General features: G+C 52.2%; 1 protein-coding gene across 2 annotated transcripts in view; it reads right to left on the bottom strand.

Annotated features, from left to right (window-relative positions):
- Positions 1–478: 478 nt before the first annotated feature.
- The window catches only part of WIPI1 (WD repeat domain, phosphoinositide interacting 1), a 20,266-nt gene continuing 1,587 nt past the window's right edge, over positions 479–19,157 (bottom strand). Inside the window, exons 2-14 of one of the 2 annotated variants that reach the window (XR_001874246.1) lie at positions 18,772–18,854; positions 17,303–17,472; positions 13,804–13,900; positions 10,437–10,534; positions 9,334–9,426; positions 8,993–9,063; positions 8,221–8,328; positions 7,692–7,856; positions 7,421–7,528; positions 5,971–6,092; positions 5,200–5,300; positions 3,094–3,479; positions 479–1,029 (exon numbers count right to left, since the gene is read on the bottom strand). Coding sequence is in view for 1 of the 2 variants with exons in the window: in XM_017811933.1 (XP_017667422.1) it covers positions 982–1,029; positions 5,200–5,300; positions 5,971–6,092; positions 7,421–7,528; positions 7,692–7,856; positions 8,221–8,328; positions 8,993–9,063; positions 9,334–9,426; positions 10,437–10,534; positions 13,804–13,900; positions 17,303–17,472; positions 18,772–18,854 (1,264 nt within the window). In the remaining variant the exon portion in view is untranslated. The remainder of the gene's footprint in view (positions 1,030–3,093; positions 3,480–5,199; positions 5,301–5,970; positions 6,093–7,420; positions 7,529–7,691; positions 7,857–8,220; positions 8,329–8,992; positions 9,064–9,333; positions 9,427–10,436; positions 10,535–13,803; positions 13,901–17,302; positions 17,473–18,771; positions 18,855–19,157) is intronic. The other variant, XM_017811933.1, reaches the window with a different exon arrangement.

Here is a 19,157-nt window from a genome sequence, read left to right as displayed (position 1 = left end):
GAGAGCTGCTCTCCGTGTGGGCAGGATGCTCAGCTTGTCCTGCACAGCAGAGCTCAGGGACTGTGCTGTGACACACACCCGAGTCCCAGTGTTTGGGAAAGGCTTTTTCTGGGAAGGTGTGGGGGAAGAGGCAATGCCAGGGGCACAGGTGGGGTGAAACAGTTCTTATAGGGCCATTTCTGGGCAGGTGAAAAGGCCTGGGGAGATGCAAAGGCAGAAACAAAGGTGCAACTGAAACTTAAGAAACCACTGGGATTTCTCAGCAGCTGAGTGAGGGTTTTCTGAAACAATTTTGGATTCTGATTTACACACTCAGATCCTTTTTTGGCCAAGCCTAAGTGAACTTGTGCGGACTTGGCCAGGTGGGTCAGGTCCTGTGGGAGCAGCTGTCCTCCCACCAGCTCCCAAACCCACTCTCCCACTCCCAAAACTTAATGCAGACTGACATCTTTAGGGCCCCACAAAGAACAGCAGAAGCTGCCAGGGACAGACTGTGACTTTATTCTGTCTTTGAACATAGCAAATGGCATCTTCTCTAATATCACTGCAAAAATACTTTGCCTGGGTTAAAATAGTATGTATATACTGTACAAATACATAAGTTTAATATCTCTTCCTATAAGTACATTTATACACATAAAACAGCATAAATTAGAAAAGGGACAAATGGGTATATAAAATTCTGGTTACATACAAATCTGATTAAATTAGCATTTACACTGTGGTTCTAACATAGAGTCTGTTAAATAAGAGTGATGTGCATACAGTACATTGACACCCCACCCAACACAAATTAAAACAGGGGCTATGACAGGGCCAGGTACTCACTCACACAGGCCGTAGGAGAAAGTGTGGCCCACCTCAGATTTATACTTTTTTTTTTTTTGTTCTCATCTTGGGGACTCTCAGATGTGTTCTTGGAAATTCCTGGCTTTTCCAGAGCGCTCCCAGCAGCTGTCCTCCGGGGATGTTTGCTCCTCATCACGACCTCTTCGCCTTGCCCGGCTGACCTCCACGGCACAAGATTATCTACCAAAATCAAAACAGAGCTGCCTTACTTTTCCCAGCAACAGGGAGTGTTTCCAGTTGGTTTTACGCACATGGGAGGAGAAGGGGGAGGGATGTCCCGCAGTGTTTTACTTTCCATTCAAAGGCAGATTTGCGAGAGGTTTATTTATTTACTCTTCCCCCTGCTCCCCCCCCCCCAAATTTACAGTCCTGGGAACGGGAACCATCTGGTTTGGTGATAAGTGTGTCTTGCCTCTGGCTGGCATTGGGCTGAGCACAGCCACGTTTGTGGGAGTGAAGCCCATTTGCCTCGCTGAGTCCTCCCAAAAAGCTCGGCTCTGGCATGGCAGGAGGGGACAGGCGTGTGCTGGGCATCACTGCATCCCTCTGGATGGATCCCAGAGTTAAACACCCATGTATTAGACAGGATTAGGAGAGGGAAAGCCCAGCCTAAGGACCAGCAAAGCCTATTGAGTGAAAGAGTGAAGCAGGAGCAGAGAAGAACATGCAGCAGCAAGGACCCTGATCCAGTTCCCATCAGCTACTTGTGCCATGGAGACCCCAGGGTAAGATGTGCTCCTGCTCCTGGATGAGGCTTGGGCAGCGCTGTGGGGCTGCTGCAGCACCTCAGGCAGGTGCTTGTGGGCACCAACCATGAGTTGTTCACAGATCCCCCCTTTCCCAGCTCCAGCCTTGCCAGACGTGACCATGAGGGATGTGAACCTGGAGCCCCAGCTGGGATCTCCCAGCTCCACCTCCCAGGATCTGTCTCTCCTGGAGTTTCAGGACCATCACTCACTTGGTTTTGAGGCATTGACACAGGATTGCACGATTCCCCAGGGACCTCAGATAATGTATTGATAAGATGGGCTTAATCCTGCAAGCCCCTGCTGCCCGAAATACCAGTCTGAGCTACCAGGGCAGGAGCAAGAGGCCATTCAGGCCCTGCCAAACTCGCTCATCCCCCACGAAACATAATTACAAGTAGAGCTTCACTGGAAAAATCTATGGCCTTTCCTCTGCTAACAGCCAGCTGTTCGAAAAAAAATCACTTAAAGTAATTAGTGTCCATATCCCTGCAACAGGATGAATGAAACTCCATCCAGCAAACAGCAAGGAGGAATTTGGGCAACCATGGAGCCAAAGATGTATCTGCAACCTGGTTTCTTGTATTAAGCTCCGTGGTTTGGAGCAACAGAGGGGTGGGTGGACCCCATGCTGGGGCACTGATTTGTGCCCCTTACAGACTCCCCCCTGAATTTCTCCTTCGAACAGGCAGCAGAGTCCTTTAGCAGCACAGCAAACTGCCCACACCATTTTAGAGTAGCCAAAAATCGATGTGAAAGAGATGGTTTTTAAGAGTGACAGAGTATCAGTGAGGGGAAGCTGCCTTTGAAGAGGTGACCACTGTATGTAATGTCACCTGACTTAATGAAATGGCTCTTTGATAAAGCCTTCTCATCACCCCTGGCCCCTGCAGCCAAATGCAGGATGGATCATGTTGGCCTGGAAAAGCACCGAGCAATCTGCTGGAAGAAACTACTGAATCCCAGGATATTTAAGAAGATTCCCTGGCTGTACTCCTCAGCTGCACACAGGCCATACTGCTTGCAGAATCCTGCAGGATCTCATCTGCCAAAGCTCACAGCACTACCCCAAAACTGTTCTGACCATGCCTTGGTGGGAGCAGCCACTACACTGGGTCCCAAAAACAGAGCCGGCCAAGTGATGCCCTGCCTGCCCAACACACACACACAACAACTCCCAACGCCACTGGAAACCTCCCTCATTGATACACCCACAGAACAGGGGCAGCTGACCGGAAAAACAGCTGTAATTGCCACAACCATTTGCAGCCAGGGCTGGGTTTGACTCTTCCCACCCCGTGAAACCTTCTGGCCCTGCAGGGCGAGGGCTCCGCAGCCTCCTCCCCGCACATCCTGCGTGGCACCTGCTCCTCACCCCGGGCTCCAGCCCACTGTCCACCTCCATAACACCTCAGTCCTTCCTGCCTCACAGCAATAGTGACTTGGGAGTGCTTAATCCACCCCATCAATGCAGGAGATGTCATTGAACTGGTTTAACCTCTTGCCGCAGGATCCTTCCGCAGTCCTGGCACAATCGGCAGCAACATCCACATTCCCTCTTGTGAGGCCACTTTTTATGAGTCCTCCTTGGGCTTCTTATCTCTTCTCTGATCTGTCCCTCCTTCCATTTAATGAAGAGGCAGTTTTTGACAGACTTCATGTCAGGCTGAAGCTGTTTTTCCTCACTCTTTAAGAGCTGAGCCTCTGAAGTCTCGCTTGAGGTCAAGGGAAGACAAGATGTTTCAAAATGGAGAGGAACTGTGGGGTTTGAGCACTGCTGTTTCTCCAGAACCATGTCTGAGTTCAAAGCCATACCGTGGGCTGCGGGTGAATATTCCATTTTGTCACAAGTTTTGAGGTTTTTAAATGTCTTTTTGTTGCACGCTGGAAAACAAACAAAACCCTTCCCATGTTTCCACAAAGCAGAACGCTGTCAAAACATTTTTGTTGGATAAGGTCAGGTTTTCTGTCCCTCCTTCTCCACACAGGAGTGGTGACCGATGCCTGAAACCCCCCTTGGACGCGTCATCGAGACCGAATGTCTCAGTGCTGAGAAAACAGCCAAGTTCAGTGAAATTCAGAGCATCAAAACATCCTGCCCAGCTCTCCTTGTGCACTCACCCTGCGAGGGGCAAACCCAAAACCCGAGTGCAGGGCCTTTATCTGGAAGGTCCACTCGCTAAGCCACCGTATCAGGGAGTATTTCTGGAAAGCGCCTTCCCTCCCACGCCTCCTACACACGTTCACTTGCTCTGTCAGGTCAATTACAGGGTTTTGGGGAGATCAAAGTTCATTTAATGAAGCACCTGCTGTGGTGCAGCAGGGGTTTGGGGCTGCTTTTGTACGGCCCAGCCCCAGCAGGGAGGCTCATTCAGGAGCAGCATGATTCCTGTGATTCCTGCTCGCTGGCAATCGCTCGTCCCTGAACCACAGGTTCAAGAGCAGGAGGAAACAAAGGATTTCTCTCTGGCCCTGCTGCTCCTTCCAGCTTCTCCGTGGCCACACAATTTGACCAGAGGGAGACATTTTAAATTTCCTTCTTGGCTAATGGTGTGGGACAACTAGGAAACTCCTGCTCCCAGTTTGCAGCAGATTAAGTTAGAGGTAATGAAAGAGAAGGAATCTGAAGGCTGTGTGACTGGAGCTGGCTTTAGGTGGTGTTGGTTCAAAGGGAGTTATGAGCCAGTCACCTTTTATCTAAATAACACTTTGCATCAGTTCACAGGAACGTGCCTCGCAGAGGCATGTGCTCAGCACATGGAACAAATCCTGGGATAAAATTTTTACTTCCTCCTTTTCAGGCAAAACTCCAACAGCAGGATATTTAAAAACCAAGTACAGGATTCCAGAGCCTGCCAAGGCTGCAACCTGAAATCCATTACAATATTCTGGTGTATTAATGCATTACTGTTATGAAGACACCACTGATTACAACCAGATCACAGCACAGGCCAACATCTGTCCAGTTAGGGGTTAGATACTTAACACAATAAATGAGTGTGGAATAGGAAAAAGAAGCCAGAAAGACACTGCCAGGCTTGAGTTAGATTTAAAAATCCAGATTCTCCTTCCAATGGTAACTGAGAAAGTGCCATATAAAAATCATAAAATGGTTTCGAACTCTGTTATTCCTTTCATCTTTGTACTTGGAAAAGGAGTTTCCTTCTCAGTTAGTTTGGAAATGAAGAGACTGGTGAGGTTCAGGTATGTTCCAGTTGCATTCCATAAACTAATACAACTGACTGTAAATGCAACAGGGAGTATTAAGTTTTTATTTCTAAATGATGGTATTGTTCCAGTTAAAACTAGTCCTGGGAATACTAGAAATCTGCTTAAGGCACAAAGGCTAGCTCTGGATCTGGACATAGCAAGTTTGTTCAGATCCATCTCTAATTAGTAGGTTTGATCATCTTTGCCCCATCCCCAGATGCCACTTGGTGGGGGTGTCACTTTCCTGGCACTGTCCCTACAACTAATTTAGTTATTTTAGGCTTCACAGCGAGCTGGGACAAGGAGGGGGCAATGGGATCTCTTCTGTAAGAGGTTACTACTTCCTTCTTAGCATGAGGGCTGAGCTGCAGTTCTAGGGGTCCCGAATGCTCACAGGAGGGAACTCATTCTCATCGTCCAGGCAGACCGGTCCCGTCGCAAACTCGTGCTCTGGGATCACCTCTCCTCGCAGGGCCCCGCCGTCCTCCGAGTAGCCTGGCCAAGGAAAACCACAGAATGTTGTGGATGAATGGATGGAAACAAACAGCAGACACCGTGTCATCACCTCTTTAGCACAGAACTCTGGGGGACCAAGGGAGAGGAAGGTATCTCCGTTGACACTGTGGATTAGGGATGGACTAATGGCAGCTTTCCTCCTCCTGCCACGAATGTGAGCACCAATTTCAGAGTAAGATCTACCTCTGTTATGTGGACCTTAGACTAGGGAATATAATAAGATAGTCACCCAGTGTTTCCCTGTAGCAGTTTAGTGCTGGCTTTGTGGGTAAGGTATAACAGGTTTGGAGAATCTGTAGTGACGTCGCCACAAAAATAGTACTTGACTTCTACACCCAGGGGTTCAACTCCTGGAAACCGCCTGGCAGCAGCTGCTGTCTTACAAACTGGAGCTCAGGTGTGGTTCCTGCTCTGCCTTGGGCCCATCTGTGGCATAGCTCTGCACCAGGAGAAGCAGTGCTGGCACAGGCTCCCAGGAAGCAGAGCAGAAAACGCCCGGCCTGTTTTTGTCACAGGGGATGAACCAGGTGAGCTCCAAAGTCCTGCTGCCCAAAAGGTGATTCTGGTTGAACCCCTGGAATCTTGCACACTTTCCACTTTGCCCCAGGTGGCCTTGTGGCTTCTGCCCAAGGCAGGCAGATGTGCTTACCTGGCATGGTCGAAGTTGAAGGCACTGTACTTGGCCTGGCTACAGTTGCTGCATAAGATTGAGGTACTGGAGGCTGAAGGTCATTTTCTTTGTTCTCTTCCATCTTTCCTGAGCCAAGCAGACTAATTGTACAGGAGCAAGAGAGGGAAGAAGAGTTAGTTCTGATCCCAGCTGTTCCTCCCCAGCTCCACATAAGGCAAGCCCATGCATCCACATCTCCTTGAAGAGCATCACCCATCCACACCACCACATCCATGCCCTGCCTGCAGCCCCAGCAGTGCTGCAGACAGGGGAGCATTGTGCTCCACAAGGAAAGCAGAGGGGAAGCAGGAGATAGGGAAAGCACCACTTCGGCTGGAGGACAATGCTGGCACAGGAACAGAAGGGAACAGATTGACCACAAGAGCTTTAGGTTACAAAGGCAAACAGTGTTTCTAATCACAGGGGGGGCTCCGAAGGGCTTCCAACAGGAGAGGACTAGATGGGAAAAGCAGCCCTGGCTAGTTTAGGACGGAGTTTGAGCAGAGATATCGTATGATGTAATGTAACTCATGACCCAAGGGCCCTTTTCAGTCCTCTGATGCTCAGAGGAGCCCACATGACAAAGCTGGGGGCAGGCGGGCGGCCGGCGCGCGCTGGACAGCGCAGCTTTGAAGTGCTTTTGTTTTGTGGCTTTTCAAAAAGCTGCTGGCATTTCCCTGGCTGGCAGCCACCTCCCGGCTCAGAGCACATGTTGCATCGAACCCCACCCCACAGGCTTCATGTCTGGAGCCAAGGAGCCCAGATGTGTGCAGGGGAGGGGTTACGTGCTCCATGGAATTTGCATACGAACAGAACAGGCTCTGCTTTCACAGAATCACCGAATCACTGGGGTTGGAAAAGACCTCCAAGTTCATTGAGTCCTGATCTCCACCCTGTCAATTAAACCAGAACACTGAGACGTTCCTTGAACACCTCCAGGGATGGAGACTCCACCACTTCCCTGGGCAGCCCTTTCCAATGCCTGACCACCCTTTCTGTGAAGAAACTCCTTCTGCTTTGGCACTGGAGAAGTTCCCAGTGTCACTCCAGATCATCCTACCCCCAAAATCAGCATTCCAGCTCCCACTCACACCTGGAGGAGATACTCTGCTCTCCTGTCACCATGATGGTCGGTGCTCTCTGCCAGAGGCATCTCCTAAGGCACAGCCTGCCCACTTCTGCTGTCTGGGCTGAGATATTCCACAGCTGCCATGGAATCTGAGATGTCTCTGGTTTCTTCTGCAAGAAGCCCCTTGTCTTTGCTTGCTGATGTGGTTCCCACCCACATCTGTCAGGTCAAGCACTCAAATCACAAAGTCAGTTCTAACGTTCTTGCTCCTACAGCTCCATTTTGTGCTGTCAGGTGAGATTTCCCCTCAGTATGTAAAAGATCAGCCTCTGCATGACGTGTGACTGGAGGAACAGTTACCTGTGGTTCTTAATTAAGACACACTCCCCTCCATCCTGCGGGTCCAGGTTGTAGATATAGAGATGTCCATCTGACGTAGTCACCAACAGCCGAGGCAGCTTCTGAATCCTGGTGAGAAAAGCATCATGAGCCCCCCAAAAACCCTCACACACGGACACAGCAGCACCCACACCGTGTGCCCTGCAGGCACAGGGGTGAGATAAGGGGCCAGGGTGGTGGTGTTTGGCAGAGATGGCTGTGCCTGGCACGGGGGTGCAGCGTCAGTACGTACGTGGAGAGGGCACAGATGTTCCTCTGCCCGGAGATGTTCAGGCGGACAGTGGCAAAGGCTCTGTCCTGGCTCATCATGCCCGACACCTGAGCAGGGAGGTAGTTGGTGGCAGCCTGGAACATCTTCCCCATGTAACCACTCCAGGTTGGAGGCTCCTCTGGCCGGCTGAGGGGGTCACAGAGCAGCATCAGTGGGGTCACCACAGTCAGTGTGACAAAGCATCAGGAACAGAGCACATCATCCTGATCTCACACCGGTGAAGGGTTTATTTGGGAAACCTGCACGTTGTGCATCAGACTGGCTGGATACACAGGAAGGAGGGACAGTGGAAGCTAATAAAGCCAGAGCAGGCCCAGAGAGCCTGACAGCAGGGATGCAGATCATGGCTTTTCAAGGATTGAGTCCCTCAGGACACAAAGCCAAAGAGTTTGCAGCTGGTATTGCTCATGGAAAGGACATGGAGGCCAGCTGTGGAGAAGCAGACCTTTGAAGCAGAGCCAGGCAGGTTAAGCCAGGCTAATCTCCTCACCTGTCCGTGAGATGCTCCAGTTTAAAGATGTGCACGGTCTCCGTGTTGCTGGAAGCACAGAGGAACTGGGAATCCATGCTGAACACCAGGGAGCTGATGTTCACATACCTGCAGCCAAGCAAGGACAGGACTGGTCACTCTGTGGCACATTGCTCAAGGGAACTGTTGGGTTTGGCTCACAGGGAAGAGGATGGGGAGGAAGGAGACCCATCCACCCTGCCCAGCTGCTGCAGAGCCTGTGAGCTCAGTGACCAGCAGCTCCCTAATCCCTTTGCTCAGCAGAGCTGGGGGTTGCCTCGAGCGAGTGACATACAGCCAGAGAGGTGGAAATGTCCTTGCTCACAGAGCTGCCTGTGGAGGGAACATCTGTGCTGGCCTCATTAAACCTTCTGGTCCTGCAAAGGCCAGGGAGGACATCCAAAGTGCTGAATAGTGGGATACATACAGCATCCCCTGCACAGGTTGAGCAGGGACGGGGGGTCTGATAATTTTGGGGATTTCATTATTTCGAGTGAGAAACAAAAAGGCCAGAGTAAATGGAGTGACTCCATCTCTGTTCTCTGCCATGCCCTGCTCTGTGACACACAGGGAATCACTGAGCTGGCCTGAGGCTGCCTGGCACAGTGACATTTCGAGCTGATACGTTTGCTCTTGTTTTCCTTCTGCAAAAGATGCCAAAGCCACCAGGATCTGACGTTGCCCTGCCCCTCTGTTTACGTTTGGGCTCCGGGAGCCCTCTGTGTGCTCGTCACCCACAGAAGAATGAACTGACCTTTTCATCCCCCGCCGGAATTCATAGAGCTTTTGCCCCCCAGGAATGGAAAATACACGAATGACTGTGCCCTGCAAAAAATGCAAAGGGAAATATCACGCAGGAGCAGGCCAAGGAGCGAGAGCCCATTCCCTGACACACCCAGGAAACTCAGGACGTGCAAAGGCTCCTCCTGTTTGCCAGCTGGGCTCAATCTGATGCCGACACGCTGGCAGTGTATCCCTCAGTGCCCCTTCTCTCTTGGCTGTGTTTAAGCTCAGAGGTCCTGATACAGCAGAGCTGGCTGGGACCCCCTGCCAGCCCTGGGCAGAGGGAGGGTGCTTGCAGCCACACTCACTCACTTTTTCAGAAGCACTTGCCAACTTGGAGCCGGTGGAGTTGAAGGCGAGAGCAGCCAGAGGCCCGTCGTGGGCAGGGATGGTGCAGGCTGTTTTCTGTAGGGCAGAAGGTAAAGTGAGTGCAAAGGGACACGTTGCTCCTTGGACTGTGTGTGAGGGCAGGGCGTTCCCTGCCTCGCACCCTATCCAGGCCTGCTGATACGGATTCATGGGATAGTATTGTGCTGATGGTATCTCTTCCACATCCTCAGCAGTTTATCTCTGCCCTGCCTTGTGCTCACTCCCCACCTACTGTGGCCACTGTGATTACAGACAGCTCACCTCAGGGGCAGAGAACCTCAGCTCCCCGCCTCTCCAGGTTTTGGGATCACAACTGTGCCCTCCTAGAAGCCTGGCATGTGTTTGTGAGGATCAGAGCTGGCCTCCCTGCATCTCACCGAGCTGCACAGCGAATCCTGCTGCAGCAACACCTCCCTGGTGCCTGCAGGGAGCCCCAGCCCTCCCTGCACCTCTCACAGCAGCAGAGACAGTGTTTTCCCCCGTGCTCTGCTCCTCCCCTGCTGCAGATCCTCGGCTCCCATTGCACGTACGGAGCCACAGCCTTATGTAACCCAAAGCCCTGGCATAAACAGCAGATAATCATGACCCTGCATCCAGCCAGGGACAGATTTCCTGAGGGGACTTTGGACACTTTGCCCTCTCCATGACTTTGGGTCCAGCATCCCTTCCAGCCCATGGCAGAGCCACTGCTCCAGGTTCTGTGCTGTGCCTGGAGCAGCTCCAACGCTTCCTGAGCCACACTGGTAACATCACTCCCATGGGATACGCTGCTGACGCTCCTACAGGAACCCCAGTGCCAGCCTGGCAGCGGCCCTGGGGCTGCAGGGCAGTGGGTCATGTTTTCCTGAATATCTGTACTGGGAGATGCCCTGATCTCAGATGCTGTCAGCTCCGAGCACGGGGGACGGGGAATGTGCCTCCCAGGCAATTCCCTTGCAGCCTAGCTCGGTGGAGCGTATTTATTCATCCTTCCCAAGGGCCCCGTTGGCTTTGCTGCGGCTCTGTTTGTTTTCAGTCGGTATCCAAAGGCCGGGCTTCGCACTTACCAAAGTATTTCCGTCGTAAAGCGCGATCTCTCCGCTGGTCGCGCTGCCGGGATAAGCCAAGTAGGAGTTGGCGTGGTTGATCGAGAGAGCGCACAGACCTGGCAGGGAGAGAGGGACACGGCTCAGGCTGCGCGCTGGGGGAGGAGGAACGCACATCCACGGCCATGGGCACGGCAGGGGGCTCAGGCTCTGTCTCGTTTGGGACCGTCCGGCACCGGGTGTGGAGCCCTGGAAATGCCTCGGCCGTGGGGACACCTGGTGGCACGGGACAGAACGGCTGCCTGGGCCCTGCCACCCTCCTGCCAGACACTGCACAGGAGCCCAGGTCCTGTCCATCATCTCCTTGGAGAAGGCAGGAAGATGTGCACAGGGCGTGGGTGCCGGGTTGGAAGCTCAGAGGAGCAGCACGGCGCGGATGCAGCCCCGACACGCAGCCTGGCATGTGAAGGCTGGCAGGGCAAGGCAGTGCCGCTTCCTTCTGCTCTGAATGGAAAAGGGAAGCAGAGGAAGACAAAGGAAGTGCCCCAGCTGTGCAGGGAGTTTCCGGCTGACAAGGAACTTGAACGTAGCTAAATTTCAAGCACGGGGAGAATTCTTCCCCAAAAGAGCCATCTGGTTTTGTGCCAACACGAGCATAAAGGTTCCCAAACGCCCCTTTGAAAGGGAGCAGGAACTACAGGATGAGACAGGGATGGATGGATACGTGTGTAGGTACATCCACCCGCTTGTCCCCCAGGTGACCTCGGAAAAGAGCATCCCTTCCTGCCTCTCATTTCTGCTGCTGGCCCAGGATCCATCCCGGTGAATCCTGTCACATACAGAACGTGTCTCACTCGCTTCCTGCGCCACATCCGCGCGCTCACTGTCCTCCCAAACCCGACTCAAGGCTTCGGCACGACCTGAGCTTCCTGACCCGCGCCGGGGGTCCCACCTCGTCCCACGTGCGGAGGAAGCCGCGGGGTTAAAGGCACCGGGGGTGCTGCCACGGCCCCAAACAGGACACCCACACGCTGCACGTACACGGGCTGTCCTGCCGTGCAACCCCCCGGGTCAGGACACGGCCCTGGCCCCGGCCCAGCCTCGGGGAAGGATCTCTCGCTTTAGGTCATTGTTTATAACTAAACAAAGAGACCGCGGTGCAGCCAGGAGCTGCAGGATCAGCCAGGAGCCCCAGGGATCCACTCGCCGTCAATCCAGAGGCATGTGCACCGTGCCAGGGATGGCGCACCGGGGAGAGGCACGAGGAGCGCGGCGGTGGCAAAGTGCAGGCAATTAAAAGGCAATTAAAGAGGGAGGGATGGGAGGAAGGCAAAGACAGCCCAGAGACTTTGCTCGTGAGGAGCATCCTGTCTTTTCCGGATGGTGTTCCCCCAGCTCAGGCAGCACAGGGGGGATCAGCGCAGCCCTTTCTCTCAGAAGAGGGTTTAGGGAAGGCTGGAGCGGAACAAAGCGAGCTCTGAGCGGCTGGTGTGAGTCACCCGCTCCCTCTGCTCCCGCCTGGCCGGGAGAGGCGGGCGGGAAACCAGGCCAGGGGAAAACACAGATGTGAGTGTACTGGGCTGACCTCAGGGACACACAAAGAACAAGGATCACCAGGGCCACGGGCAGCCTTTGAAGGTGCTCCTCTCCTCTCCTCTGGCAGCCCCACAGCCATGATGAAGGTTGGTGCCTGCAGCACCAGGAGGGAGGAGGCAGGCAGGCACTGCTCAGGATGGCACCTCTGGAAGTGCCACATCACAGGTGCCTTCCTCAAGCAGCATGGAAAAACGATACTGTGTCTGGGAAGCCTGGCCTTGCCCCCAGGCCAGCAGATCCAGGCACATCTGGGGCTTGGGGGGAGCCACATGAGGTGGTTTCCAAATCTGCAGTCATTCCCGAGATGGCACACATCACCACGAGCCCTGTGACCTCCTCAGTGCAAATCCTGCCCCTGAGATGAACCACATGAAAAACAACAGACTTGGCCAGCGTGGGCGTTTTCCTCTCCTGCACGGAGAAGGCTGGACTGGGAGCCGGGTGCTGGCCAGGAACAGCCAGAGATCTCACAGGGACTGGCTTGTGTGCTGCAGCAAACCCTGGTCCTCCCTGTGCTGGTGTTACTGTGCTCAGGGTACACACTTTAGGGGTGGTGGCTTTTTTGTGCTCCTACATCCCTTTGGCACAGACCCCCACTCCAAAAAGGGTTGTACAGAGCAGTGGACTGCCCTGACCTCCTGGACACACCATCCCTGGGGTCAGAGTTGGGACCAAAGCAGATGGCCCTGGGACAACAGGAGCAGGCGTGGCACCACGCTGGTCACTCAGCTCATTTCAGTGACAGCTGCTGCAGTAACAGGGCTTTAAAGCACTAAGCCCATATGAAGCTTATGATCCTCAGCAGCCCAGTCCTGCCCCAGCTGATTGCTGCTGCTCTAAAACCATGACCTAGTCCTCCAGCCCCACTGCAGAGCAGCTCCAGGCCTGGGTATCCCTGCCCACCCTGCTGCTGCCGGGCCTTCTCGGGAAGGTTTTAAACTTTAATTATATTTGTAGCGTTTAGTATGTTTAATCCTCAGGGAGAGGCCATCTGTTGAGACCTGAAGTAGGTCAGGGGAGCTGCTGGGAGAGCATCCCTTGAAAGCCCAGAAGCCAAGCGTGAGCACATCAGCAACTTCCCGACCAACAGCCCATGAAATGATGCTGCAGCTGCGACGGGCCGGGATGTCACAGCCACGCACGGCAGCGCTGCCGTGGGCACCCGGCCAAGACTCCCTCTGCACAGCTAAAAATAGCTCCTCTCCCAGCAGCAGGAAAGCCGGATTCACCCTGGGCCGCACAGAGAGGATCTGTCCTGAGGCCACCTGCCCTGTCCCTCGGGTTTGCTGCATCCATGGAATAATATCAGGTGGCAGCCCAGGGCTCCCGGGCACTCCCCAGCTGGGAATTAGTGCTGTGGGTTCTGGCTGTGGGTTCTGCCCTGGGTGATCTTCAGAGCACTGATGGCTCTGGGAGCTGACCTCAAGGGGAAGTCAAACCCTGCTGCCCACCCCTGCTCCCCTTTGATGCTTCTGCTCAGGACAGAGCTGGGTTTTGCTCCAAACAGAGCCAGGTTTTGCTCAGGACAGAGCTGGGTTTTGCTCCAGAGCCAGGTTTTGCTCCGGACAGAGCTGGCTTTTGCTCCAAACAGAGCCAGGTTTTGCTCAGGACAGAGCCGGGTTTTGCTCAGGACAGAGCCAGGTTTCTGCTCTCCCAAGCCCATGGACTGCCTCCCTCCATTTCTGGCTCCCCAGTACTGAATTAGGATACACAAGCCACAGCCTGGTTTAAATTCTAACCCGAGTGTTGTGGCTCTACAAAGCTCCCTTTCACACGGTTCTTCCACACTTACCTGTTGTGTTTGGAGGTGTATCCAGAATAGTCTTCAAAAGCTTCATGTCCTTAATGTTATGGATGTAAATTGACTCTTCCAGGCAAACAACCAGCCTCTGCAAGGACACAAGGGACATGCACAGAACCTCACCAGCATGGTAATGGTGCCTCTGCCTGCTGCTCCCACAGTGCACCAACCCAAATCTTTGGTGTCAGAAAAACTCAACAGGAATTTCTCACACACCCAAATGTAACAAAAACAGGATCTCTGCTTCTCCATCCCCTCTCACTGGACAACATTTGGGTCTGTATGATTGTTTTTGAAAGTTTTTGCACCTGATCTTGCTTTAGAAAGCAGGTAAAACATCATGACGACTTCTCTGCTCCTCTAAGAGCTGATCTTCCACATCCCCAGGAACAGGAAGACACATCAGGGTTACACCCCACCACTGCCATCTATCCCTACCCCAAATTTTCTTAGTAGTTCATTTCAGAGCAAACTACATTTCGATCATAAAGACCTGGCAGCAGAGAGGCTGCAGTCCTGCTTGTCAGTGTGCCCCCAGATGGGAGCACAGGCCTTTTGCCCTGACTTTTTCTTGATTTGGGAGCAAACACGTAGGTGCCGGGCCTCCCACTGCTGCTAAACCTGATGTATCTGTTCAGTGCGTTGATGTTCCTTTCCCATTTGGAATCAGCCAAGGGGAGGAGAGGCAGAAAGGAGGAGGGAAGCCTGATGCAGTGACCTCAGCACTGGGCCACCATCTCCACGGCCACTCAGCTTTGTGTCTCGGTCTCAGATCTTGGTCCAGATCTCTCCGTTTTACCACGGAGAGGTTTTGCACAGAGGCTTTTTTTGGGACCAAGGCTTTGGGTCTGGCTGAAGGGTTGTGCCTCCCAAGTCCAGCAAGTGCACAGCTTCACCTCTGTTAGTGCCAAGTGTCCAGAAACACTGAAAACCTCCCAATAAACACCAAGGGCCAGACTCCATCCAGGCTCCTCAAGCTGGAGCACCCAAATCCATGTACAGGAAGCCTCCACCTCTTTAGAAATGAGGCCACTTATTTAGTATCTAAATGTGGAGCTTAGTCACTAACTTGAAACACCCACATTAGAAAATCTTTGCCTTGCTCCACCATTACTCTCAGATCAAACTCTTTCCCACTTCTATTCCTGCTAACCACAGCATCTGGGGCTGTGTCAGAGCCATTTTGCATTTCCAGGAAGACTTTGCCTTTTCTCCAGTAACAGCCATCAACTTGCAAGAAGTGTAATATTTATACAGCTGATTTCAGCAAAGCCACCACGTGCTTTCCCAGAACGGGCTGCTATTGATGTCCAGGTGAAGGGAGGTTTCCAGATGATGGCAAAGCAGCAGCCAGAGATGTTGGCACCCATGGGGACAAAATCCAGGAAAGTGATGGGTTTGAGAGGTGAAGAGGCAAAGGAGGTCTGGACAAGCTCACCAGGAGCTGGAGAGGGCTGCTGCTCTCCTGCCCTCCATGCTAAGGTCAGTGGGATGGGATTTATCCTCTCTGTGGACACAGATGGAGCCTCAGAGGAGGTGTTGGTGCTGTGATTGCTCCCCGGGGTTGAGGCACTGCTAATTGTACAGAAATCTCTCCAGATTTTTCTTAGTTTGACACAGATCAGATTGGATAACTGAGCTGTGTTTTCAGGGCTGAAATGGGTCTGGACACAGACAGAAAAACACCTCAAACCTCTCCAAAGAGCTCAGCAGGGTTTCAGCAGTGAATGAAACCCCAGGGAGGTTCCAGCAGCTTCTCACTGGTTGCACAGCACAGATTGCTCCCCACCTTGAGACAAATCACACCTTAACACACTTCAGTTATCGTGGAGCTTGGAACAAAGAATTCCCGTGGATCAACAACGGAGGGACTTGTTTGCACAACAAGGACTTTTTCACAGAGATATCAAATTGAAATACGCACTGTTTGTTTGAGATCTGTTCCTGGTTTATTTGTTTATTTTCCTGTGTTAATGCTTTGTATGGGATCTGTCCTTCTGTGGACTTCCAATGGAGTACAGGTTTCCTACAGAAGCCCAGGCAAGGGCTCAGGTGTCACAGCACATGGTGAACCTGAGAGCCACCAGTTTAAATCCTGAATGTAGACTGAAACAGTGACTTCTCTTCAATCTACCCAAATTGCACCAGGGAACGTTTAGATTGGATTTTGGGAAAAATTTCTTCATGGAAAGGGTTCCTAAGCATTGGAACAGGCTGCCCAGGGCAGTGGTGGAGTCCCCATCCCTGCAGGGATTTAAGAGACATGTGGATGTGGCGCTTGGGGACGTGGGGGAGTGGTTGGACTCCACGTCTTTACTGGTCTTTTCCAACCCAAATGACTCTCATATTCCATGTTTCTAAGCATCTGTAGCATCTTCAGATCTCTCCAGGTGTGCCTGTGTTACAGCCAGAGGATGAGCTCAGCCCAGGATTTGAACCCAAGCTCATCACGCAGCCAAAGAACATGAATGCAAGGCTGGGACTGTGCATCACCTTCAGGCAAACTCCAGAGCAGCACATGGGGAATGGCCTGAACTTATTTTATTCACACTAATCTCCTAGAGCTGCTAAGCAGAACCTCCCAGTTTATTTTTATACACATACAGCTATCTGCAATTCAAAGGAAGTCCTTCTTTTGCCAGTTCCATTGTAAGTTTAAGTGAAAAAAATCAATTTAGGACAGATTTAATTGTAGTACAGGAACTCTTGGTCAAAGGCAGCTTTACTGGAAGCTCAACCCAGAGAGTCTTACTGCAGGTCTCACTGTTGCTAACTGAGGAGAGCTGATTATATACAATTACCCAGACTGCTTATTTCTTCATTGTAAAATGTCCTCTGCCTCTTAGGGCATATACTTGGAAAATAATTATGGACAAAAAGAAAAGATGACTTAAAAACCTCCAAAAGGGCTCAGGGCTGCATGAGGCTGTGTCAATTCACAGAATAACACCCTAAAAGCCTTCTTCTAAGTGGCCCGGATGGTTTTTATACCCTTAAAACCAAAACAAGGCTGCTTGCAGTACTTGAGAAGCAGCCTTTTGCCTCATCCACAGAGTTCAAGTTACTCCTGGGTTTTGTCACCAAGTTTGAAGGTCTTATTTGCAACCAAGAGGGCAGAGGTGGGCCTGGAGTCAGGATGTGGAATCCATGGGAGGGAGGGGAGATGAAAAGGTGTTTTTTTGGCAGAGCTGCGTCCTGAATAGGCAAGAAGGCAGATGACAAAAAGCCTTTGTGTCACTGCTATGAAAACAAGGACTTGGCTTCATTTGACTGAAGGAAAGAGTTGTGGCAGATGATATGCACAGCTCCTGCTCCTGTCACTGAGTCTGGAGTGGAGCTGGTGGGAGAGGACAGGCACCCACCCCTCCAGTGCCACTTACAGTGTCCCTGCAAACCTCCCCAGGCTGGTCCCAGCTGGAAAGACAGAGCCAGCAGAGAGTCAGAGCGGGATAACTCTGGATAACCCCCTTCCCTCCCAAGTGCCTCTCACCTGACGGTTCAGCCGGATGGACAGGATGTTACTGGAATAGCTGTAGTTGCAGATCTCTGTCCCTTTCTTGAAGTGGTAGACATTCATTTGCTGTGGCTTGGCATGACTGACCACAACCACAAGGCTGCTGGAGAACAGACGCTCCACGATGTAAACATCTGGGATTTCATCTGGGCACACAAGGAAAGCACAGCAGGGCCTTTAGCCTGGCTGGTGGTTGGTTTGAGGGCAGCAACAAGAGGGAGTGGGGTTGGAAGGCTCAGTGCTAAGGTGTTCAACACCTGCCTTTGTGATAAGTGTCTCATACCTGGCACAAAGGAATTAGGTCAGAGCAGGAGGGGGTTAATGAACATTCCCCTAAAGGTTAAAATTAAGACAGTGCTGTTGTGCCTCTCCAGCTGAAGGTACCTTGGGCCCTCCAGCTGCAGTTAATCCTTGGGAATGGGATATAAAAAGAGGAGCTCACTCAGTCTGGTTAGGGATTTTCCTGGAGGGAGTGTGCAGACCATGGTTGCTGAGGTAAGGAATGAGCTGTGTGTGGCTCCCTGTTTATTCTGGGTGGTGTCTGGTTTCCCTCAGCCTCCTTAGGGGAGCAAACAGTGGCTTGGTGAGCCTTGCAGAGGCTGTTTAGGATAACTCCTGTTGTGTTGAGAAGGCACCATTGCAGTGGTCCTGGTGGACCTGCACCCAAATCCTCAAGGACTGTGATGTCCAGTGCAGGGGGCCCTGAATGATGCTCAGTTTGGGCTGTGTTGAGGTCCAAAGGCTGCCCCACAGCTGGGATGTGGGACTGCTTGTGCCTCAGCCCATCACCCTGAGTGTGACACCAGCAGGGATGTTTCTCTTTGGCCTGACTGGGGACAATCCAAACTCCTAAATAGTTTTTGACATAAATCTACAGTTTGCTGCTGTACAGCAGCTTAGTCAGCCTGTGAGGCAAAGACCTGGACTCTGCTGAGATGATGCAGCTCTGTCTGGTTGCTGAGGCTCCTTCTATAGCCAGTGGAGAGAGATGAGCCTATCCCAGCTGGGGAATGTTATCTTTAGAGCATCTCAGCTGAAACACTTCTGGCCTGAACCAGACTGGAGTCCTGCTCCACGAGGCCAGACTCGTTTGGGGCTGTTAAGTGCATTGCACGCTGCTCTGAGCACAGCTAATAACTGCAGGCCTGCTGTGAGTGACCTTCTTACACGGGAAACCTGTTAAAAACATCTTGCTTGTAAATACCACACTGGATTAAAAGCCTGTGAGTTGTCCAGCAGCTGTGCTGGGAGCCTGTGGTCTCCTGTCCCTGTTATCTCAAACATGCTAGTGGGAAGCTACCTCTGCATGCTGGTTTTCAGGACAAAGTGCTGCTGCCAGACTGACAGCAGTGGAAAAGAAGCTGAATTCTAACAATGGTGAAGGACTCCCACAAGTTTAAAGTGCTGCTGGTCAATACTCCTCCACAGTGAAACAGGACACTTACTGCTTTCATGGACCTGGTCCAGTTGTTCCACAGAGCTTAAGGAGAAAAGTCTGTATCCAGTTGTGGTTCCAATTGCCAGGGAGCTGCAAAGACAAAGCAAAAACCTGCTAGTTCAGATCTTAAGGTGACAGGAGGAGTCCCTGCAGGGATGATGTGCTGGTTTTGACTGGAATAGTCTTTTTTTCCATATTAGTTTGTGTGGGGCTGCGTTTTTGGTTTGTGCTGAGCACAGTGTTGATAACAGGGGGATGTTTTCATTGTTGCTGAGCTGTGCTTGCAGAGAGTCAAGGCCTTTTCTGCTCCTCACCCCACAAGTGAGGGGGCACAAGGAGCTGGGAGAGGGGACACAGCCAGGACAGCTGACCCCAACTGATCCCAGGGATATC

The sequence above is a fragment of the Lepidothrix coronata genome, unplaced genomic scaffold (assembly GCF_001604755.1).
Source record: "Lepidothrix coronata isolate B3197 unplaced genomic scaffold, Lepidothrix_coronata-1.0 Scaffold34, whole genome shotgun sequence".
Lineage (NCBI taxonomy): Eukaryota > Metazoa > Chordata > Aves > Passeriformes > Pipridae > Lepidothrix > Lepidothrix coronata.
This window is presented reverse-complemented; position numbering and strand designations above follow the sequence as displayed.